The sequence below is a fragment of the Eulemur rufifrons genome, chromosome 13, assembly GCF_041146395.1.
Source record: "Eulemur rufifrons isolate Redbay chromosome 13, OSU_ERuf_1, whole genome shotgun sequence".
NCBI classification, from domain to species: domain Eukaryota; kingdom Metazoa; phylum Chordata; class Mammalia; order Primates; family Lemuridae; genus Eulemur; species Eulemur rufifrons.
Window position 1 is genome coordinate 3,274,796 of NC_090995.1, and position 17,022 is coordinate 3,291,817.

At 38.6% G+C, this 17,022-nt stretch overlaps 1 protein-coding gene across 1 annotated transcript in view; it reads right to left on the minus strand.

Annotated features, from left to right (window-relative positions):
* Positions 1-17,022, minus strand: part of MTTP (microsomal triglyceride transfer protein) — a 42,445-nt gene that overhangs the window by 15,876 nt on the left and 9,547 nt on the right. Inside the window, exons 4-10 of the mRNA XM_069485604.1 lie at positions 13,948-14,055; positions 12,623-12,739; positions 12,180-12,319; positions 8,718-8,868; positions 6,435-6,592; positions 4,272-4,440; positions 3,280-3,387 (exon numbers count right to left, since the gene is read on the minus strand). Of these exons, the coding sequence (XP_069341705.1) occupies positions 3,280-3,387; positions 4,272-4,440; positions 6,435-6,592; positions 8,718-8,868; positions 12,180-12,319; positions 12,623-12,739; positions 13,948-14,055 (951 nt within the window). The remainder of the gene's footprint in view (positions 1-3,279; positions 3,388-4,271; positions 4,441-6,434; positions 6,593-8,717; positions 8,869-12,179; positions 12,320-12,622; positions 12,740-13,947; positions 14,056-17,022) is intronic.

Consider the following 17,022-nt stretch of genomic DNA (forward strand, 5'->3'; position numbering starts at 1 on the left):
TAGAAAGTTTTGCATTGGTTGCCTGAGGTACACAATGAAATAAAAGCAAACAAGTAAAGCTTGATAAAGATGTTGTGTGTTTTAAAAAAAAATACATATATTAACACATTCTTAAGAAGTAATGAGTACCATTGATAATGGGCATATATACTCTGGAACACATTCTAAATGTATTAAAGCCACTTTTTAATTCCCTTGTGACTGATTATTCAAAAACCTGCCATTCGCTCAATTTCTAAAGCAACAATTAGATAGAGCCTTAGTGTCACCGCACACCTTTTCTTAAGTAGCAACTCGGGTGAAAGCCCTTAGAGCCTGATCATAAGGTCTAGCTCTGAATGTTAAAAGTGCTTGTTTCCACTTGATTCCAAATGTAATTAATGGGATCACATAGTTCAAAGAATATTTCTTAAATGCCTTCTATGTGGCAGGTACTTTGCTAGATACTTTTCAAGTATGTTCTGTTATCAGAAAATGGTTTTTTTTCCTAGTCTGAAACCAAAAAAGGAATTGAATACAAATGAATAGTTTAATGAAAAAGCAAATTAGAAATAGGGACCTCTGGGTTCTGGTCTTATCTTTGCCACTACAAATGTTTTAGAAGCTTCGGTTTCATCTTTGAAATTAAGATTCCTGAGATCTAATTCATACATAAGAGTCATGAATTCTGAAATTCGGCTACAAGTACACACACACACACACACACACACACACACACTGGGGGAAGCGAGGGTAGGGAGGAGACTGGGAAAGGGTATCTACAAAGGCCCCCGACAGAAGAAAAGTTGATAAACTTCACACGTAATCAGAGAAGTGACATTTCTCAACTATTGGATTGGCAAAAAATTCAAAAGTTTGATAACCTATTTTGTTGATGAGGCTATGGGGAAATAGGTATTCTCATAAATTGCTGATGAAACCATCAAATGGCATAATTCCTATGGAAGAGAATTTGACAATAGCTAAGAAAACTGCATTTGGACCCATCAAATCTAGCTCTGAAGCTACATCTCAACAATAAAAAAATTCACCCATGATTATTCATGTCTGCATTATTTGTAACAGCAAAATAGGGAAAACCATCTACGTGACCATACATAGGAGACATTGACTAAGACGCAGTCCACAGACACAACGGAGAACTGGGCAGTTGTAACAAGGAATGAGGAAGATCTCTATGAACCTGTATGGATTGATTTCCAGGACATAATGTTAAGTGGAAAGCTAAGATACAAAAGAGTATACATAGAATGCTATATTTGTGTAAGAAAAAAGAAGTAAGAATGTGTATCTGTGCATGGACATCTGCTTACTGTTGCAAAAAGAAACACAGGAAGAAAAAACCTGAACACTAATCACCTATAGGAGATGGGCGAGAAGCTGGGGAAGGGACAGGATAGGGAATGAGACCTCTGAGAATACTTTAAAAATAGTTTTGACTTTTGCACCATGTTACTATTTTACATATTCAAGAAATAAAATTAAATTAACAGGATGGAAAATTACTAAAATCCAATTCAAAGAGAAACAAATGAACCTAAATGTATATCAAATTGATAATGTACCTAAACAGAAGAGAACAAAAATGAATGAATCCAGGCAATCTCTGAGCATAGAACCCTGAGTATATACCTTCAATGAAATATATTCTAAGAACAACAAGAATTGTAAAGAAGTCTTGAACTTTAGTTTGTTTTTGTAGTTTCCAGGCAGATCTCACTAACTTCAATCCAGCCAATACCCAATCCATACACCATCTTGCTTCTTCCTAAATAAAATATCTGAGCATGTGACTCACCTGCCTAAAAACTGTACTGGTCTCCCTTCTTTCTATAGAGTGAAGGCCAGACTCTTTATTTATTTATTTATTTATTTATTTTGAGACAGAGTCTCACTCTATTGCCTGGGCTAGAGTGCCGTGGCGTCAGCCTCGCTCACAGCAACCTCAAACTCCTGGGCTCAAGCAATCCTCCTGCCTCAGCCTCCCAAGTAGCTGGGACTACAGGAGCGTTCCATCATGCCCAGATAATTTTTTCTATATATTTTTAGTTGTCCAGCTAATTTCTTTCTGTTTTTAGTAGAGACGGGGTCTCACTCTTGCTCAGGCTGGAAGGCCAGACTCGTTAGCTTGCCATTGCTAAATATCTACCTTGCCCTCTCTTCTCTCTTCCCTCTTTCCTGTCTCCACCCCTATCTATCAGCCCCCACAAACACATATTTTGTGTCCAGCTCCACAGAAGTTCTCACTATTCCCAAGCATACAGGCCCATGTTGGCTTTGGGCCTTTTCATACATTGTTGTATTTCTCCTGGCATGTCCTTCATTCCATACTATAATCTCATCACCTAAAAAGCTCTTCTGGATTAAGCTGAAATATTACTATTTTGGTGAAACCTTCCGCAGCACCTTCAAACAGAAAAAAAGTTGCAGCATCTTCTGTAGAGTACTTTGTTTATATTTCAATATTATTTATCTCTTTATATTTGATAAACAGACTAGGGATCCTTAGAGGGTGGTAGAATAGTTGATGCATCTTTATATAAATGATTAGCACCATGCCTAGCACAGAGTAGATGCTCATGAATCTGAGTGGATCTTTTATATATGGGTTTTATACTTAGCCAAGATATTTAATATGTGAAATGCTGAAGTAAATCAGCTACTCAAATAAATATGGAAATTGAAAAATATAAGAAGTCACGGTTCTCTAATAGAAAAATACAACTTAATTTTATTTCTGCCAGAATTTAATAAGCTGATATTCAAATTTTTAAGGCCACTGGTTTTTAATAATCTTTTTCATACTCAATGTACATCCCAGTTATGGCTTGCCTCCTTTGGAATTATTTGGTTTCAAGAATGTTTTCCCTATTGCTTTTAATTGCAAGTCTAATATTTTTCTGAAAACAAGAACTATACCATACATACCTTTTAAAAGTGAGTACATAGTGGGCACTCAATAAATGTATATTAGTAGCAGGTTAATGTACTATTTATTTTTTAGCATTATCTACGTACCGGGAACTAATGTAAGCAACTGGTGTTGAACAAAACCAAGACTGATTTCTACATGGAACTTACATTCTAGTGGGAAACAGAAATAAATAATACACATAATAAACAAATGAATTGTAAAGTATGTTAGATGGCAAAAATTGCTCTGCAGATAGGGAAAGTAGGATGGGGAAAGGGGATGAGGAACGCAGGTTGGGCAGCAGAGCGAGCATCAGATAGCATGACATGGAACAACAGAACACAAGACATTGGATTTGCACTTACTTTGAGCTTGCAGCCTTCATTCTGACACAGCTTCCTGACAAGGGCCCCAATGACGATCATAACAGTTTCTCTGATGTCATTGCTCCCAAAGGAACCTTTGAACTTACTCTATTAGCCAACAGGGAGAAAATAGGATACCAATATATGTAAACATTTCCAAGAAACAATTTTAGTTAAGTAATAAAGTAACCAATACATACTGAGGGAATGTTTTTATGTTTCTAGATTGCAAACTCAGAATTTTGCTTTTGAGACACTCGCAAATTCACTATCTAGCTTTGAATTGAAGAGTTAACAGAACCTCCCCGTTTCGGGTCTTTTTAACGTGGGGAAGTCTACAAACTTACAGCTGGGATTCACTGGGTTAGTGAACGAAGAAAAAAGAGTTCGTAAAATTTTATGTATGGGTGAAGAGGGGTTTCATCGCTTTTATTGGATTCTCAGTGGGCCCATTTTCCAAAAAGATTATGAGATATTGCACTAGATTATAGGTGGATAAATGCATTTTTTTAAAACAAGCCTTAGGTCCAAGAGAAGTCTAGCTTTTGTTTCCAATATAAATCTTTTAATATCAGAAGAGTTGTCTCTCTTCAATCTAGGTGTATGAAATACTATGAAGATTTCTGAAGTCAAAACAAATCTTTTAGAATTGATTATTGAGTTCTCCTCTCTGAAATTTTGTCCTATGCCACATAATATGATAGGCCGATGCGATCTTTAAATTTCCATATAGTTTATGCTATTTAATGGAATTGCAAAGAAGATACTAAGTGAAATAATTTGCTGTACAGTTAATAATTAATGGATAGAAAACAGTCCAGTAGCATTTGAATATGAATACTCAGGGGTTTCTAGTATGTAGCTTTCATTCTGATCTAAGCAACTTCATAGCAATTGCTGCTTACATTCTTAAGAGGGTTTCTTTTTTCCTTTTTTTTTTTTTTTTTTTAGCAGCTTAGAGTCTTTGTTTTCCCAGTGTCCATTTGACTTACAATGAGGGCTCTAAGGAGTTCCTCATTGGGATGAGAGGCAAATCCACAGGCATAGAGAAACCTCTCCTGGAGGATAACACTTCTGTCACTTTTGAAATCCAAAAAGTCCAAAATGGCTTCTAAAGAGTCTGGGGTCTGAGCAGAGGTGACGGCATCTACCAGCTGAGGTCTATGAAAAAAAGCATAATTATGGATAGCAATGTTTAGGGCGCTTAAAGAATTCTTTAAAATCTCCATCATTCACAAGCTCTCCATTGTTTTGAGTTTCCTAAAGAATTGAACTTTTTTTTATTTGAACAAAAGAAAAATGATCAAGGCTTTCTAAAAAAGATCCCTCATTTTATTTTAAACACCTCTTTAACTCCCCTCTCCCACTCAAACAATGTCTACTCAGAATATGCAAACTAATTTTACTATATTAACCTAAGCCAAATATAATTTGGAGATTTATAAATAAAAATTATATAAATAATATTATATATTAGGTTCAAATTCTTTTCTATATGAGTAATAAGTAAAAGCCATGGTCTCTAAAATTTATTCTCTTCCTCTATCGTTGCAAGTAACATATTTTGCAAATGCCTAATTAAACTAAAGCAATACTATTTGAAGGAAAGATGGGAGATCCTTTTAACTTTCACATACAGTTGTTTGTTTGTTTGTTTGTTTGTTTTTAAGAGACAGGGTCTCACTTTGTTGCTCAGGCTGGAGTGCAGTGGCCAGATCATGGCTCACTACAACCTCCAACTCAAAAGCTCAAGCAATCCTCCTGCCTCAGCCTCCTGAGTAGCTGAAACTACAGGTGCATGCCACCATGCCCAGCTAATTCATTTTTAAATTTTTTTTTTGTAGAGACAGGGTCTTGCTAATTTGCTCAGGCTGGTCTCAATCTCCTGACCTCAAGCAATCCTCCTGCCTCAGCCTCCCAAAGTGCTCAGATTACAGATGTGAGCCACCGAGCCTGGCCTGATTTTGCATATCTTTTAATGTCAGTTTAAATATTTATTTTTGAAGAGAGTGACCAACTCGTGGTTAGTCATATGGAATGCCTATTAATTTGTACATGTCCTTAAGGCAAGTAAATAAATATAATCCGGAATAAACACACTTTCTAGAAGAAAGCTAAGTTCTCCTTCTCCTGGGGAATTTAGTCCCTTGAACTCAGTGATGGCTGCTGCTGTTTCTGCTTTGTGTGTGTATGTGTACGTGTGTATACGTGTGCGTGTGTACGTGTGTTTACGTGTGTATGTGTGTATGTGTACGTGTGTAAGTGTGCGTGTATACGTGTGTGAACGTGTGTATGTGTGTACGTGTGTGTATGTGTGAACGTGTGTATGTGTGTACGTGTGTGTATGTGTGTACGTGTGTATGTGTGTGTGTGTGTGTGTGTAACTTGGCCAATTTCCACTTTTGATTATGCCAATGGCTAGTTTCCACTGTTTGTCAAATGAACTGAGCCATGTTTTATATCACCAATTAGGATAATTGGCATCATACAACTGAATTTATATTTACAGACAAACTCTGTATGATAGACTGAAAAAACATTGTTATCTTCAGACAAAGTGGATTTGAGGATTAAGTCAACTGTCTTTATTACCCATGTAAAATGAATCCCACTTTCACCAAATATTAAATAATATGTGGATTTCTTTTCTCCAGATTCTTTTGGCTACTTTCCTCAGCTCTCAATTTTCTATATAAAACATGGTTTCAGTTGGCTTTTTAATGAAATCACGTTTTTCAACTAAAGAAGTCACACCTCTTTTTGTTTGTTTTGATTTTTTAATCGACTCACATCATTTCAAGTGTAAATTAACAACTGGGGAACACAATTTCAGAAAGAGCGTGGAGCACGGGCGGCAGGGTGTCATGGCAAAGCCTTCCCCTGTCTCTGGACCGATCTAGTCTTGATGGAAACTTGTAAACACAACAGAACACACGTTCTGAGTCACTGCTGAAAACCTGCTACTGGATTTCTGGTTAAGTGATTGTTACGTTACTGCACTGTGCGTAACTGTTTGATGAAAATGTAGACCAGCAATATAATTGATTTGGAGGTAGGGCAGTTGGTTTAAAAGGGGTCTATTTTGCTTAATAAAAAACAACCGCCCCAAAATATTTTCCAGACAGATAGCCCCAGACAAAGTTTGGGGAACTTACAGTACTTCCTTGTTTTCTGTCTTCAGGACTTGGAGGATCTCTTCTTTCTTTGCAGTTCTGAGGTGCTGAACGAAGGCCAGGAAGTTTCTGACGGCCTCAGCCTGGGAGAGGTTGGCCGGCTGCAGGTGCGTCCTGACCGACTGCCAGTGCTCCAGGAGCTACAAAACATAGCTGCAGGCTTACGGCCCGCTCACAACACCGAGCATCCACATTTGCAAAAGGTGTTCTCCCCAGAAACAAAACGCTCCTCGTGCCTGAAGCCAAAGAACCTTTTTGCATCTTACCATATTGATATACCTGCTGGCTCCCTGCCCGTATCACACCATTGGGACTTCCAGAGCCCTGCTGACCCCGTGGACTGTTCCTCTGTAGGAGGATTGTTTTTGCCTATTCACGTTTAGCTTGAAGAGCCTTGGGCAATAATTAACTGGTTTCTGGGCATAAAGGTCATCCCATGGCTACACCAAGGGAGTCATATCTGAAGCCAGGCTTTGACTACCATAGTGAAATTGTGCAGAATGCTAATTAACAGCGGGACATTGCGGAGGGAAAAATAATCAGAACTGCTGAAGAATTGCATCAGATTTCTAACTAACCTGTACCGCGCTGAAGATCAATTTTTGTAATAGTTTGAGCTTTCTGTTCTATCTCTTTATTGTATTGTTCATATGACATTCAATGTTTTATTATTGCTGAGTTCTGTCTGAATTGTCCATTGCTTATATCTACGTTTAGTAGAGTAGTATTTGGATAAAGGTAATTTTCACAAAGTTATTCTACTGTGGTTTTAGAAATAGTAAATAGTTCTAATTAATGGCGTCTCTTGGCTTTGAAGCAAACTAAAGAACTTATTTTTCATAGTTTACTACTTTCACCCTAGTTTTACAGAACGTATTAAATTCTATCAGCGACACTCAGCTTTCTAACTCTGCAGTAATCAGCGCTGCTACCAGTTTTTAAATTATCCATCGCTTCTAATAAGCAATAGACACTTATTTTTCTCTTTTTCAAATCCCTTTTAGCTATCTAATCTTAAGAGAATATTCCCAAGCAAAATTCCAGCTGTACTTAGCTAAAGATTTACTGGGTCATTTCTGAAGGCCAAGAGCATATCAATGTGAATTCAAATGTTTTTGCTTTAAAGGGCTGCAATGGTGACATTCTACTGAATTTGGTAAAGCAAATTTCTCAATGACATAAACTCTTCCTACAATAATCAAGAAATAATTTTTGAAAGTCTTAAGTAGTTCATAATGTTTAGTAACTATGGGGGGATGGGAGAAATCAATAGTTCATGGCATGAGAAAAGATTACTTTCATTAGTCACTTTCCTAAATAATTTCCATATCATATGACATTAGAAAATTATGTTGGAACATTAAATGATATATGCAGGAAGAACAAATAAAACAAGAAACAAAAGTTTGAAAATGATTTTGTGTTTCAAATGCTTTGCTTGTCTTCTAATTCAATTTTAGCAGTGAATAAAGAATTACTATCTTGCACTGTAAGAAATTTATGGTGTTACTTCTTTATAATTTCACTTTTCTAAATGCCAGTCACGTCCCAGGGAAGAGAATCTTCTGGGAGGTATACACAGGGCACGAAGCCAAGACTTCGCTCTCTTGACAAGAGGTTAAATATTAGGAAATGCGGGACCCTAAAGTCACTTCTATGACTTAAATACATTACAACGGATTCGTGAAATACATAAAATTTCTCTTTGTTGGATTAAAAATGTTGCAAGATAATCTACACTTTGCCCTAAGGATGGGCTATCTCATTTTTGGCTGTAATTTTAAGAAGAGGTTGGAGTATGGGAAAGAAGTGTTTTCTAATTTAGTCAGAAAGCTTGGCATCCCCTTTTCAGTCCTCCCAGCAATACTCAGAACACTGAGCTCATTGAAGTATTTCCTGTGTGGACAAATCAATACGGAGTGACAGAACCTTCGGGGTCCAGCCTTCGTCCATGTTCTTGACACCATACGCTTCTCCCTAGCTTCACTGCGCCCTTCAGCCCTTCTGATTTTTAGGTGCAACTTTTGAAAGGCTGCCCTTTGGTCGTAACATTTTTTACTTGACATGAGCGGATGGTAATTATCTGCCCATTACTGTGTTACGCATCTTCTCGGGTGCATATTGCAAGACTACCGTCATCGTAACTCCACGGTGCCTGGTAGTTCTCTAGAAACTTCCTTCATGGAATAAGTTGATGCTTTCATTGGAGACAAAAGGAAAAGAGAGTTTTAAGTCACGATTATTCCCACATGTGATCATACTCACAGAAGGGCACCTTCTGCACGCGCTCTGGAAGACCTGCCCCGCGATGGGAAGGGCCGTGAACTTCGAATCCACTGCCTTAACCACGGCCGCAGCCTGCTTGCCAGACACCAGCCTCGGGCCTGCTTCCGTCGTCTTCAGCTCCAATTTCTGCCTGCATCACACATCACGAGCATCCTTCTGAGTGAACAAAATACTGATCGCCATTCTTTCGGCAAACAAGATACTAATTTATTCCAGTTGTATACAGCCACGTCTTTCGAACTGTGTTATCTCCCAAGGTAACTGGAGCCTCGAGATAATTATGAAGGCTTCCTGGAGCAACGATTTTATTCAAAGATTTGAAAATTTCAGTGCGGATTTTCAAAATATTATGACAAGAGAACATGGAGAAGAAAATTTGCCTGGATGCCAGACGAGATAAGGGATGTCAGCTCTTTTGAATGGAGGCCCAGCTTTCTGAAAATGGTATCTCCAGTATAACCACATGTCACTTGTTAACCAAGACAGTGCAAAAAAGCTTATTTTCCAAAAATAGTCTCGATACTAGAACCTTGTCTCTCTGTGATCAAAAGGTGGGGTCTATATCCCTCGCCTTGAACCTGGGTAGGACTCTGTGACTGCCCCCAGCAATAGAGGACAGTGTAAGTGACACTGTGTGATCTCTAAGGCTGTGTCTTCAGAGGGAGTTCAGCTGTCGTTTGGCACACTCTAGCCTGTTCGCCTTTGGAGCCTCGAGCTGCCATATAAGAAGTCCGGCTCCCTGAAGCTGCCGTGCTGGGGGCCCCGTGGACACAGAGAGAGATGCATGGGGACCCTCAGTTATTTGACTCTTCCCAGCCCAAGCACCACATACGTGAGCAAAGCAACCTCTGGATAATTCCAGCTGTAGCCAGTGGCTACACCTGAATAACAGATGACCAGCAAGGCCAAGGCAAGCCCTAAAACTATGAGAGTGAATAGTGCAATGATTGTTGTCTTTTATATCACTAAAGTTGGGGTGGTTTGTCATATAGCATGGAAATCTGATAGGCCTGATAAGCAATTTAAAATACATATCTGATATGAAAATGTAAGAAAACAATATAGATATAAGTAAGAAGTACAATGCAAAATTCTACTCCAGATGAGAGTTCAATAAAATTTCAAGTATTTATGATTTGAGGCCCTTCTCCCAGGATTTTGCATCCATTTGGTTCTGACATGAAGAGGAAACTTTTGAGAAGCAACGGCATAAGTATAACACACTCGCTGCAAGAAAATGTTTTGTTCTGAATTAAAATCTGAATATAAAATCTCTTGGATTTGACATTCCAGTTCTTAATCCTATTAGGATGATTCTGACAAGAGAAATGGTCTCACATTGAAAAAAAAAGGCTTAAATATTTAAATTTTATAAATCACATAAAAATTCGGTTATATCTCTTTACTATGAAACCTTTTATGTTTTTTAACAACAATAATTTCAAAACCTAAAGAGAAAAGGCAAATGCCACCACTTTTAACCTTAACATTGAAAACATTTGACGGAGAAGTTAGAAACTAGAACTAGAAACTAGAATAAATCAAATAGTTTATCTTTTAAAATTTAAATTCTGTTCAATAAATAATGGATGGTAAATGAAATTTGATTAATACACAGTAAGCATCTACTATGCACCATGTCTTGTCGTAGATGTGAAAAATAAAGATGAATAAGATATGATCACTGTTTTCAAGCAGCTCACAGCTAAAATTAGGAAGCATAATATATACAGTCACGCACCACATAATGACGTTTCAGTCAATGACAGACCACATATACTACGGTGGTCCCGTTAGATTACAATGGAGCTGAAAAATTCTTTTGCCTGGTGACATCATAGCCATCATGACATCATAGTGTAACACATTACTGTCATGTTTCCTGTGACGCTGATGTAAGCAAACCTACTGCAGTTGCCAGTCATATAAAAGTATAGTACGTACAATTATGTGCAGTACGTAACACTTGATAATAATAAATTACTGGTTTATATATTTACTATATTACACTTGTTATCATTATTTCAGAGTGTACTTCCATTTATATAAAAAAGTTAACTGTACAAGCAGCTCAGACAGGTCCTTCGGGCGGCATCCAGAAGAAAGCAGTGTTATCGCAGGAGGCGACAGCTCCATGCGTGTTATTGCCCCTGAAGACCTTCCCGTGGGACAAGATGTGGAGGTAGAAGACAGTGACATTGATGATCCTAATCCTGTGTAGACCTAGGCCCATGTGTGTGTTTGTGTCTTAGTTTTTAACAAGAAAGTTTAAAAGATTTAAAAAAAAAACAACCAGAAACAGAGAAAAGCTTACAGAATAAAGATATAAAGAAAGAAAATATTTTTGTACAGCTGTACAATCAGTACTTGTGTTTTAAGCTAGGGGCTATGACAAGAGTCAAAAACTGTAAAAAAAAATTAAAACGTTTATAAAATAAAAAAGTTATAGTCAGCTAAGATTAATTTATTACTTGAGAAATATAGGCCGGGCGCGGTGGCTCACGCCTGTAATCCTAGCACTCTGGGAGGCCGAGGCGGGTGGATCGCTCGAGGTCAGGAGTTCGAGACCAGCCTGAGCAAGAGCGAGACCCCGTTTCTACTAAAAATAGAAAGAAATTATCTGGCCAACTAAAATATATATAGGAAAAATTAGCCAGGCATTGTTGCACATGCCTGTAGTCCCAGCTACTCAGGAGGCTGAGGCAGGAGGATCACTTGAGCCCAGGAGTTTGAGGTTGCTGTGAGCTAGGCTGACGCCACGGTACTCACTCTAGCCCGGGCAACAAAGTGACACTCTGTCTCAAAAAAAAAAAAAAAAAAAAAGAAATATAAATTGTTTTTATTTGCCATATTCTGCTGACAAGAAAAAAATTAGAAAAACTCTTTTTATAAATGTAGTGCAGTGGAAGTGTGCAGTGTTTATAAAGTCAACGGTAGCTAGTGTCCAGCAATGTCCCAGGTCTTCGTATTAACTCACCACTCACCCACTGCTCACCCAGAGCAACTTCTAGTCCTGCAAGCTCCATTCAGGGTAAGTATCCTACACAGGTATACCATTTTTTAACTTTTATATCATATTTTTACTGTACATTTTCTGTGTTTAGATATGCTTAGATACACAAATACTTACCATTGTGTTACAATCACATACAGTATTTGCTATAGTAACCTGCTGTACAGGTTTGTAGCCTAGGAGCAGTAGGCTGTACCATATAGCCTAGGTATGTAGTAGGCTGTACCATGTAGGTTTGTGTAAGTGCACTCTATGATGTTCAAACAATGATGAAGTTGCCTGCACATTTGTCAGAAGATATTCCTGTTGTTTAACAATGCATGACTATATACACACATGCATACACACAAATCTATTAATATTTACAAACCAAGTATAATACTATCACAAAGAATAGCAAAGAAATTAAAAATTCCAGCATATCTTACTTTGATACTATTTTCCCTGAAATGGTTTGTAGGAAATTCAGCCCAAAACTGTGTGTTTCTTCTGCAAGCACAGCTACAACAAAGCTGTCTTCTATCTTATAGGTGGTGGCAGATGAGGCTTTCGAGCTGACACCCAAGACCTAAATAAATAAATGAATAAGTAGCCATTTTTATAACAAGTAATCAGCTTTTTAATCTTTAAATGGAGTCAAATAACAAATTATCAGTCTACAAAAGAGCATCCCCTTCCCCCTTCCCCCGTCACCCTCCCCTACAACGTCTTTAAACAAGTCTATTCCTTTTTTATATGTGAATCTATAGCCTAAACTAAAAATGAAAAATGTTTCCAAATTACATTGCTACTTTATGGTTCTCTTATTTTAAATTAATCTCTGCAAAATGGAATTACGTGAATGCCCCAAAGAAAGTGATGTCGATCATACCTGATTTGGGATTGTAAATCCAGACCTCGCTATTTTGCATGTATCCAAGGCCTTAGTTTTGATCACTTTGTCTTGATGAGCCTGGTAGGTCACTTTACAATCCCCAGAGATGTCTACCTAAAAAGAAAGGCAAGAACATAACGCTTGGAAGTCCTCGTGGACCATTTGATTTCCAGTGGGAAGTCGCTTGAAAATTGAGATCTCTAATACACCATCAGGATGGCCTTTCATACCAGCAAGAGAAGATAAAAAGAAAGGAAGAACTCCGGGTTTCCTGTAGCATGTTGAGTCTTTTCTGTTCTCTTTGATTGAGTCTTACTAGTGCCTTCTCATTTTGTGACTTCAGAAATAACGTGGAATTTGCTGCTTCTCTGCATGTCCCGTAAGAACAGGACAAATGTCCCAGCCATAGCTGCAACCTCTGGCGAGTGGGTAATCGTGTTGCAAGGGAGTTGAGTGTTAATGCTATATCTAGACTCTGTGTGTGTGTATGTGTGTGACTGTGTGTCTATGTGTAACTTTGACAAGCTGAGTATGACTAGAAATTCTTAAAAACCTTTGAGATTAACTCAACTCATTATTAGTCACATAAACAATTTGAGTTTAGGCAACTGTATCCCCATACAGACCCTGTTTAGTTTCTCTGAGCTTTCCCCAGGGCCTCTGCCAGCGCCACACCTGCTCTCTGTGCCAGCAAGATAACCAACATTCTTTTGGCCCAGCCCTGCTATCAGATGTTCTCACCCACTCATGGGCTGGCTGAATTCAGACTAGGAAACTTGGGTTCCAGGCTTGATTCCTGGTGAGACACCGGGGTATCCACTAAACTTCTCTAGCTTAACCTCAGTTTCTTCATTTGTAAGATGAAGGGGATTGGTATAGACCAGTGGGTCTCCACATTGGCAGTGCATCCAAATAATCCACGAACACTGGTCTCATAGGTATGCTCAGGTCCTCCTTAATACATTGAATCAGAATCTGTGGTGTGGACACAGGGAATCTATGCTTTTAATAAGCTCCCTGGTACGGCAGTGCCCAGTCATGTCTGGGAATCAGTGGAATGATCCTCAAGGTTCTTTCCATATCTAACGTTCAGTTATTCTGACAGTCCCCTTAACTATAACAAATTCTCATCTCTTTACACTGTATTTAAGTGATAAAACATTGAGGTCAATGGCAATTGTTTCTTATGCAAATGACGACCCAAGTCACCTTTTCTGAGCATTACCATAGTAGTAACTCTTCTACTGAATTTCTACAAGTAGAAATCCTTATAAGCCCTGCGGACAAGTAAGATGCTGAATCCTTCAGAAATCAGTGAGTACCTCATTGGCGGTTCCAGAGCTTAACTGGGTCTGAAATAGGCTAGCCAGGCCTCTCTTGAGATTTTGTATGGCCACTGGTTCATTTTGATATGAGTAGAACTCTTTGATCTAGGAAGAAAAAAGGAGAAACACAAATGAAGCAAAAATGCATCATTTATCAAATATGGCAGGCAGGGTCAGACTCTCACCCCTGTTAATTCTGGGAGAAAGAGATCTGCTACTCCTAAGTTGGGATTTCCTTTTTGTGAAAAGAAGCTACGTAAGTTTCTAGGAAGCTGGACCATCAGAGTTTGAAGTTTAGGGAGACTGATGATGAATATTACAGGCATTGTAGAAGGACGGAAAGAGCACTGGTAGGGGCTGGGATCTCTGTGAAAAAAAGAATTGTGCACAGAAGAGAAATCAGGAACATTTTCTTTGAACATGCCATCAGGTTCTCTCCCAGTAACCCTGCTTGAAACAAAAACAAACCAAGGTTTAAAATAACAGCAATTTTAAAAGTTCTTGGAAGAGAATGACAATCACCACCCCTGAGACTCCTGAGATGGCACAGCCTTTATAGGCTATCGCAAGGGCCACGCGTGGCCATAAGGCCCGTGGTCAAAATCTCACAGGGGCAATGTTTGCTTGTCCTCCAGACCATTCCTGTTGGCCTTGGGTAAAAAGAGATACAGAGGTTGGAAGACTTGAGGTTGAGATTGCTACTGCTGTATAACCTGCCCGGGCGCTGCTTTGAGATTCCCTGTAGGAGGCAGGGAAAAGAGGTTGGAATGAGAAGGGTGACTGTGATTTGGCAGCACTAGTAAATGACTTAGCTTTGTTTTATCATCTTTGCTATTCGTAGGCACAGGGATGAGAACAGTGTCTTCTACCATTTTGATAATTTAACTCATGTTTAAGAAACAGGATAAAAGTACGAAGAGAATTTTCTGGAAAGCAGCCTGCTATTTTTCACCCAGTATCGACTCCAAACACATCATGCAATTTAGAAATAGAGGATAGATGTATCATCTCTGTAAAAGTTTCCAAAGTCTATGGTAATTATAGTTGAGCATTTCTATCAGAAATATCCTGAATGCCTTCCTATTCCTCTTGAAGACAAACCATGACTTCTCAAGTAAAGCTCAGCAATTATGCAACGCATCCAGCTGATACCGATCTGAATAATTCAGCCTATATAAAAACTCTCTCATGCTTTAGAAGAGAAGAGTTTGCCAGAATTATCCAAGCAAGTTGCCTCAAATCTCTTTTAACTTCCTATGTATACTCTGCCTAGGGATAGATTTGCTTTATCTACAATCAGTTTTAGCCATTACACTGGATGAACCTATAAATGTTGGAAGACTGTGTGTCCTGATCAAAAAGGAACTGGAATAATGACTTCAGTGTCTGAAAATCCGCAGTATCATGTTCTCAAACAAATCACTGGCCATGTCCCACACTCGAGCCTGAGTTTATGGTGTTCTATTTTGTACAGTGGATCTTCTTTAATAACCACTGTGCAGTTTCCTTTTCAAATGTTTGGTAGTAGGGTATCTCCAAATATCATGACGATTAGAAGTTCATAACTGGGTTGTTTGAGCTCAGAAACAGTCCAAGAGGCTCACTGGGTGACAAAGGCCCATGTCCTTTTGGTCTGAGTCTTAAACACTATAGAAAGCAAGCTCTGTTGAGTGGGGAGAATAGCTGTGCTATCATCAGTAGCTCACTTTTCTTCTAGGCTACAAAATGTGCCTGAACTATTTATAAGCTTTTACCTAAAATTTCAGGAAATCCAGTTCTCGGATTTGCTATTTGGACTATGCACAGGGTTAAGTGCTCTGCTATTACTGACACACATCTATGGATCAAGTTTTGATCTTGACCTCTAGAGTCCTCAGAAAATGGCATTAGAGTCATTCCCCCCCCCCCCGTAGGCTGAATGATAGATATAAACTGTGAGACACAAAGAAGTTTTTTTCATTCCTTCTATTAGTTTCTATTGTTTCCCTAGAACTAAAAAAGTGAACAAGTCTCCTTCTTTGGTATGACTGCTACTTCTGGGGCCCAAATTCTATTTCTTTAGATTAGAGCAGACTAAATGAGATCCAGAGTGAAGACAGCACTGGTGTCATCCCAGCTAGTGACAAAACGGCTTAATTGAGCTGGCTTGTGATCATTAAAAAATAATAATAATATAAAGTCAGGACTTTGCAGTCCAATCCACATAGCTGTCACAGTAATAATCTTAAATTCACTCCTTCACAACAGAAACTGAGTAAGTTTTATTATATTCAGGCCATAAAGCTGATTGCTTCATTCAACACTGAAATGAGTTGTGAGCATCCACGAGCACAGGGCTCTTACCACACTCACAGTCCTCAGAGCTTCCAAAGAGCACAACCTGCTTACAAACCAAGCTTTGAACTCAAGGAAACCAAATCTAGAAGGAGACTGGGCAGGGTCTTTGGGAAGCAGACACAGTGCCTTTTCCAGCCACATATGGAGGGATGGTTTCCTCTTGAAATCAGTGGGCATCGTTCATATTTCTTCCTTAGGAAGAAGATGCTTCTTTCTATACATTCCTTTACTTTATACAGTTTTTAAAAATAAGTGAAGACAAAATTCCATTAACTGCCCAAACAACAAAATAAATAAAAAAGATCCTAGCAAACAGGGCTTGGTCATTTTATCTTTGATATCTAAGACAGAGCATAGCTAGACAATGGCACCCTGGAAAACAGGTAAGGAAATATATAACAAACTCAAAAGCTTTCAATGTGTCCCGTTTCTCGTGGAGGTTCGGTGTACGTACAGGAGCTGTGCTGCCTGATGTAGAGAGCAAATCAATGCTTGGAAACAACGCAAAACAAAGTGCTGACTCAGCAGATTAATTTAATCTACACAGACAGCCAAAACCAGACATGGAAATCCAATGATCATCCAGTTAATTGGATCAGCATTTCAGGCTGAAAAAGAATCCATGCTATAACTTGAGGCACCTTTTGCTTGTCAGTGTTCATGGACTTAACCACGTAACTGTCACGTTTCCAACTTAATTTATGATTCGTAAACAAAACTAGAGTCATGCCCGAC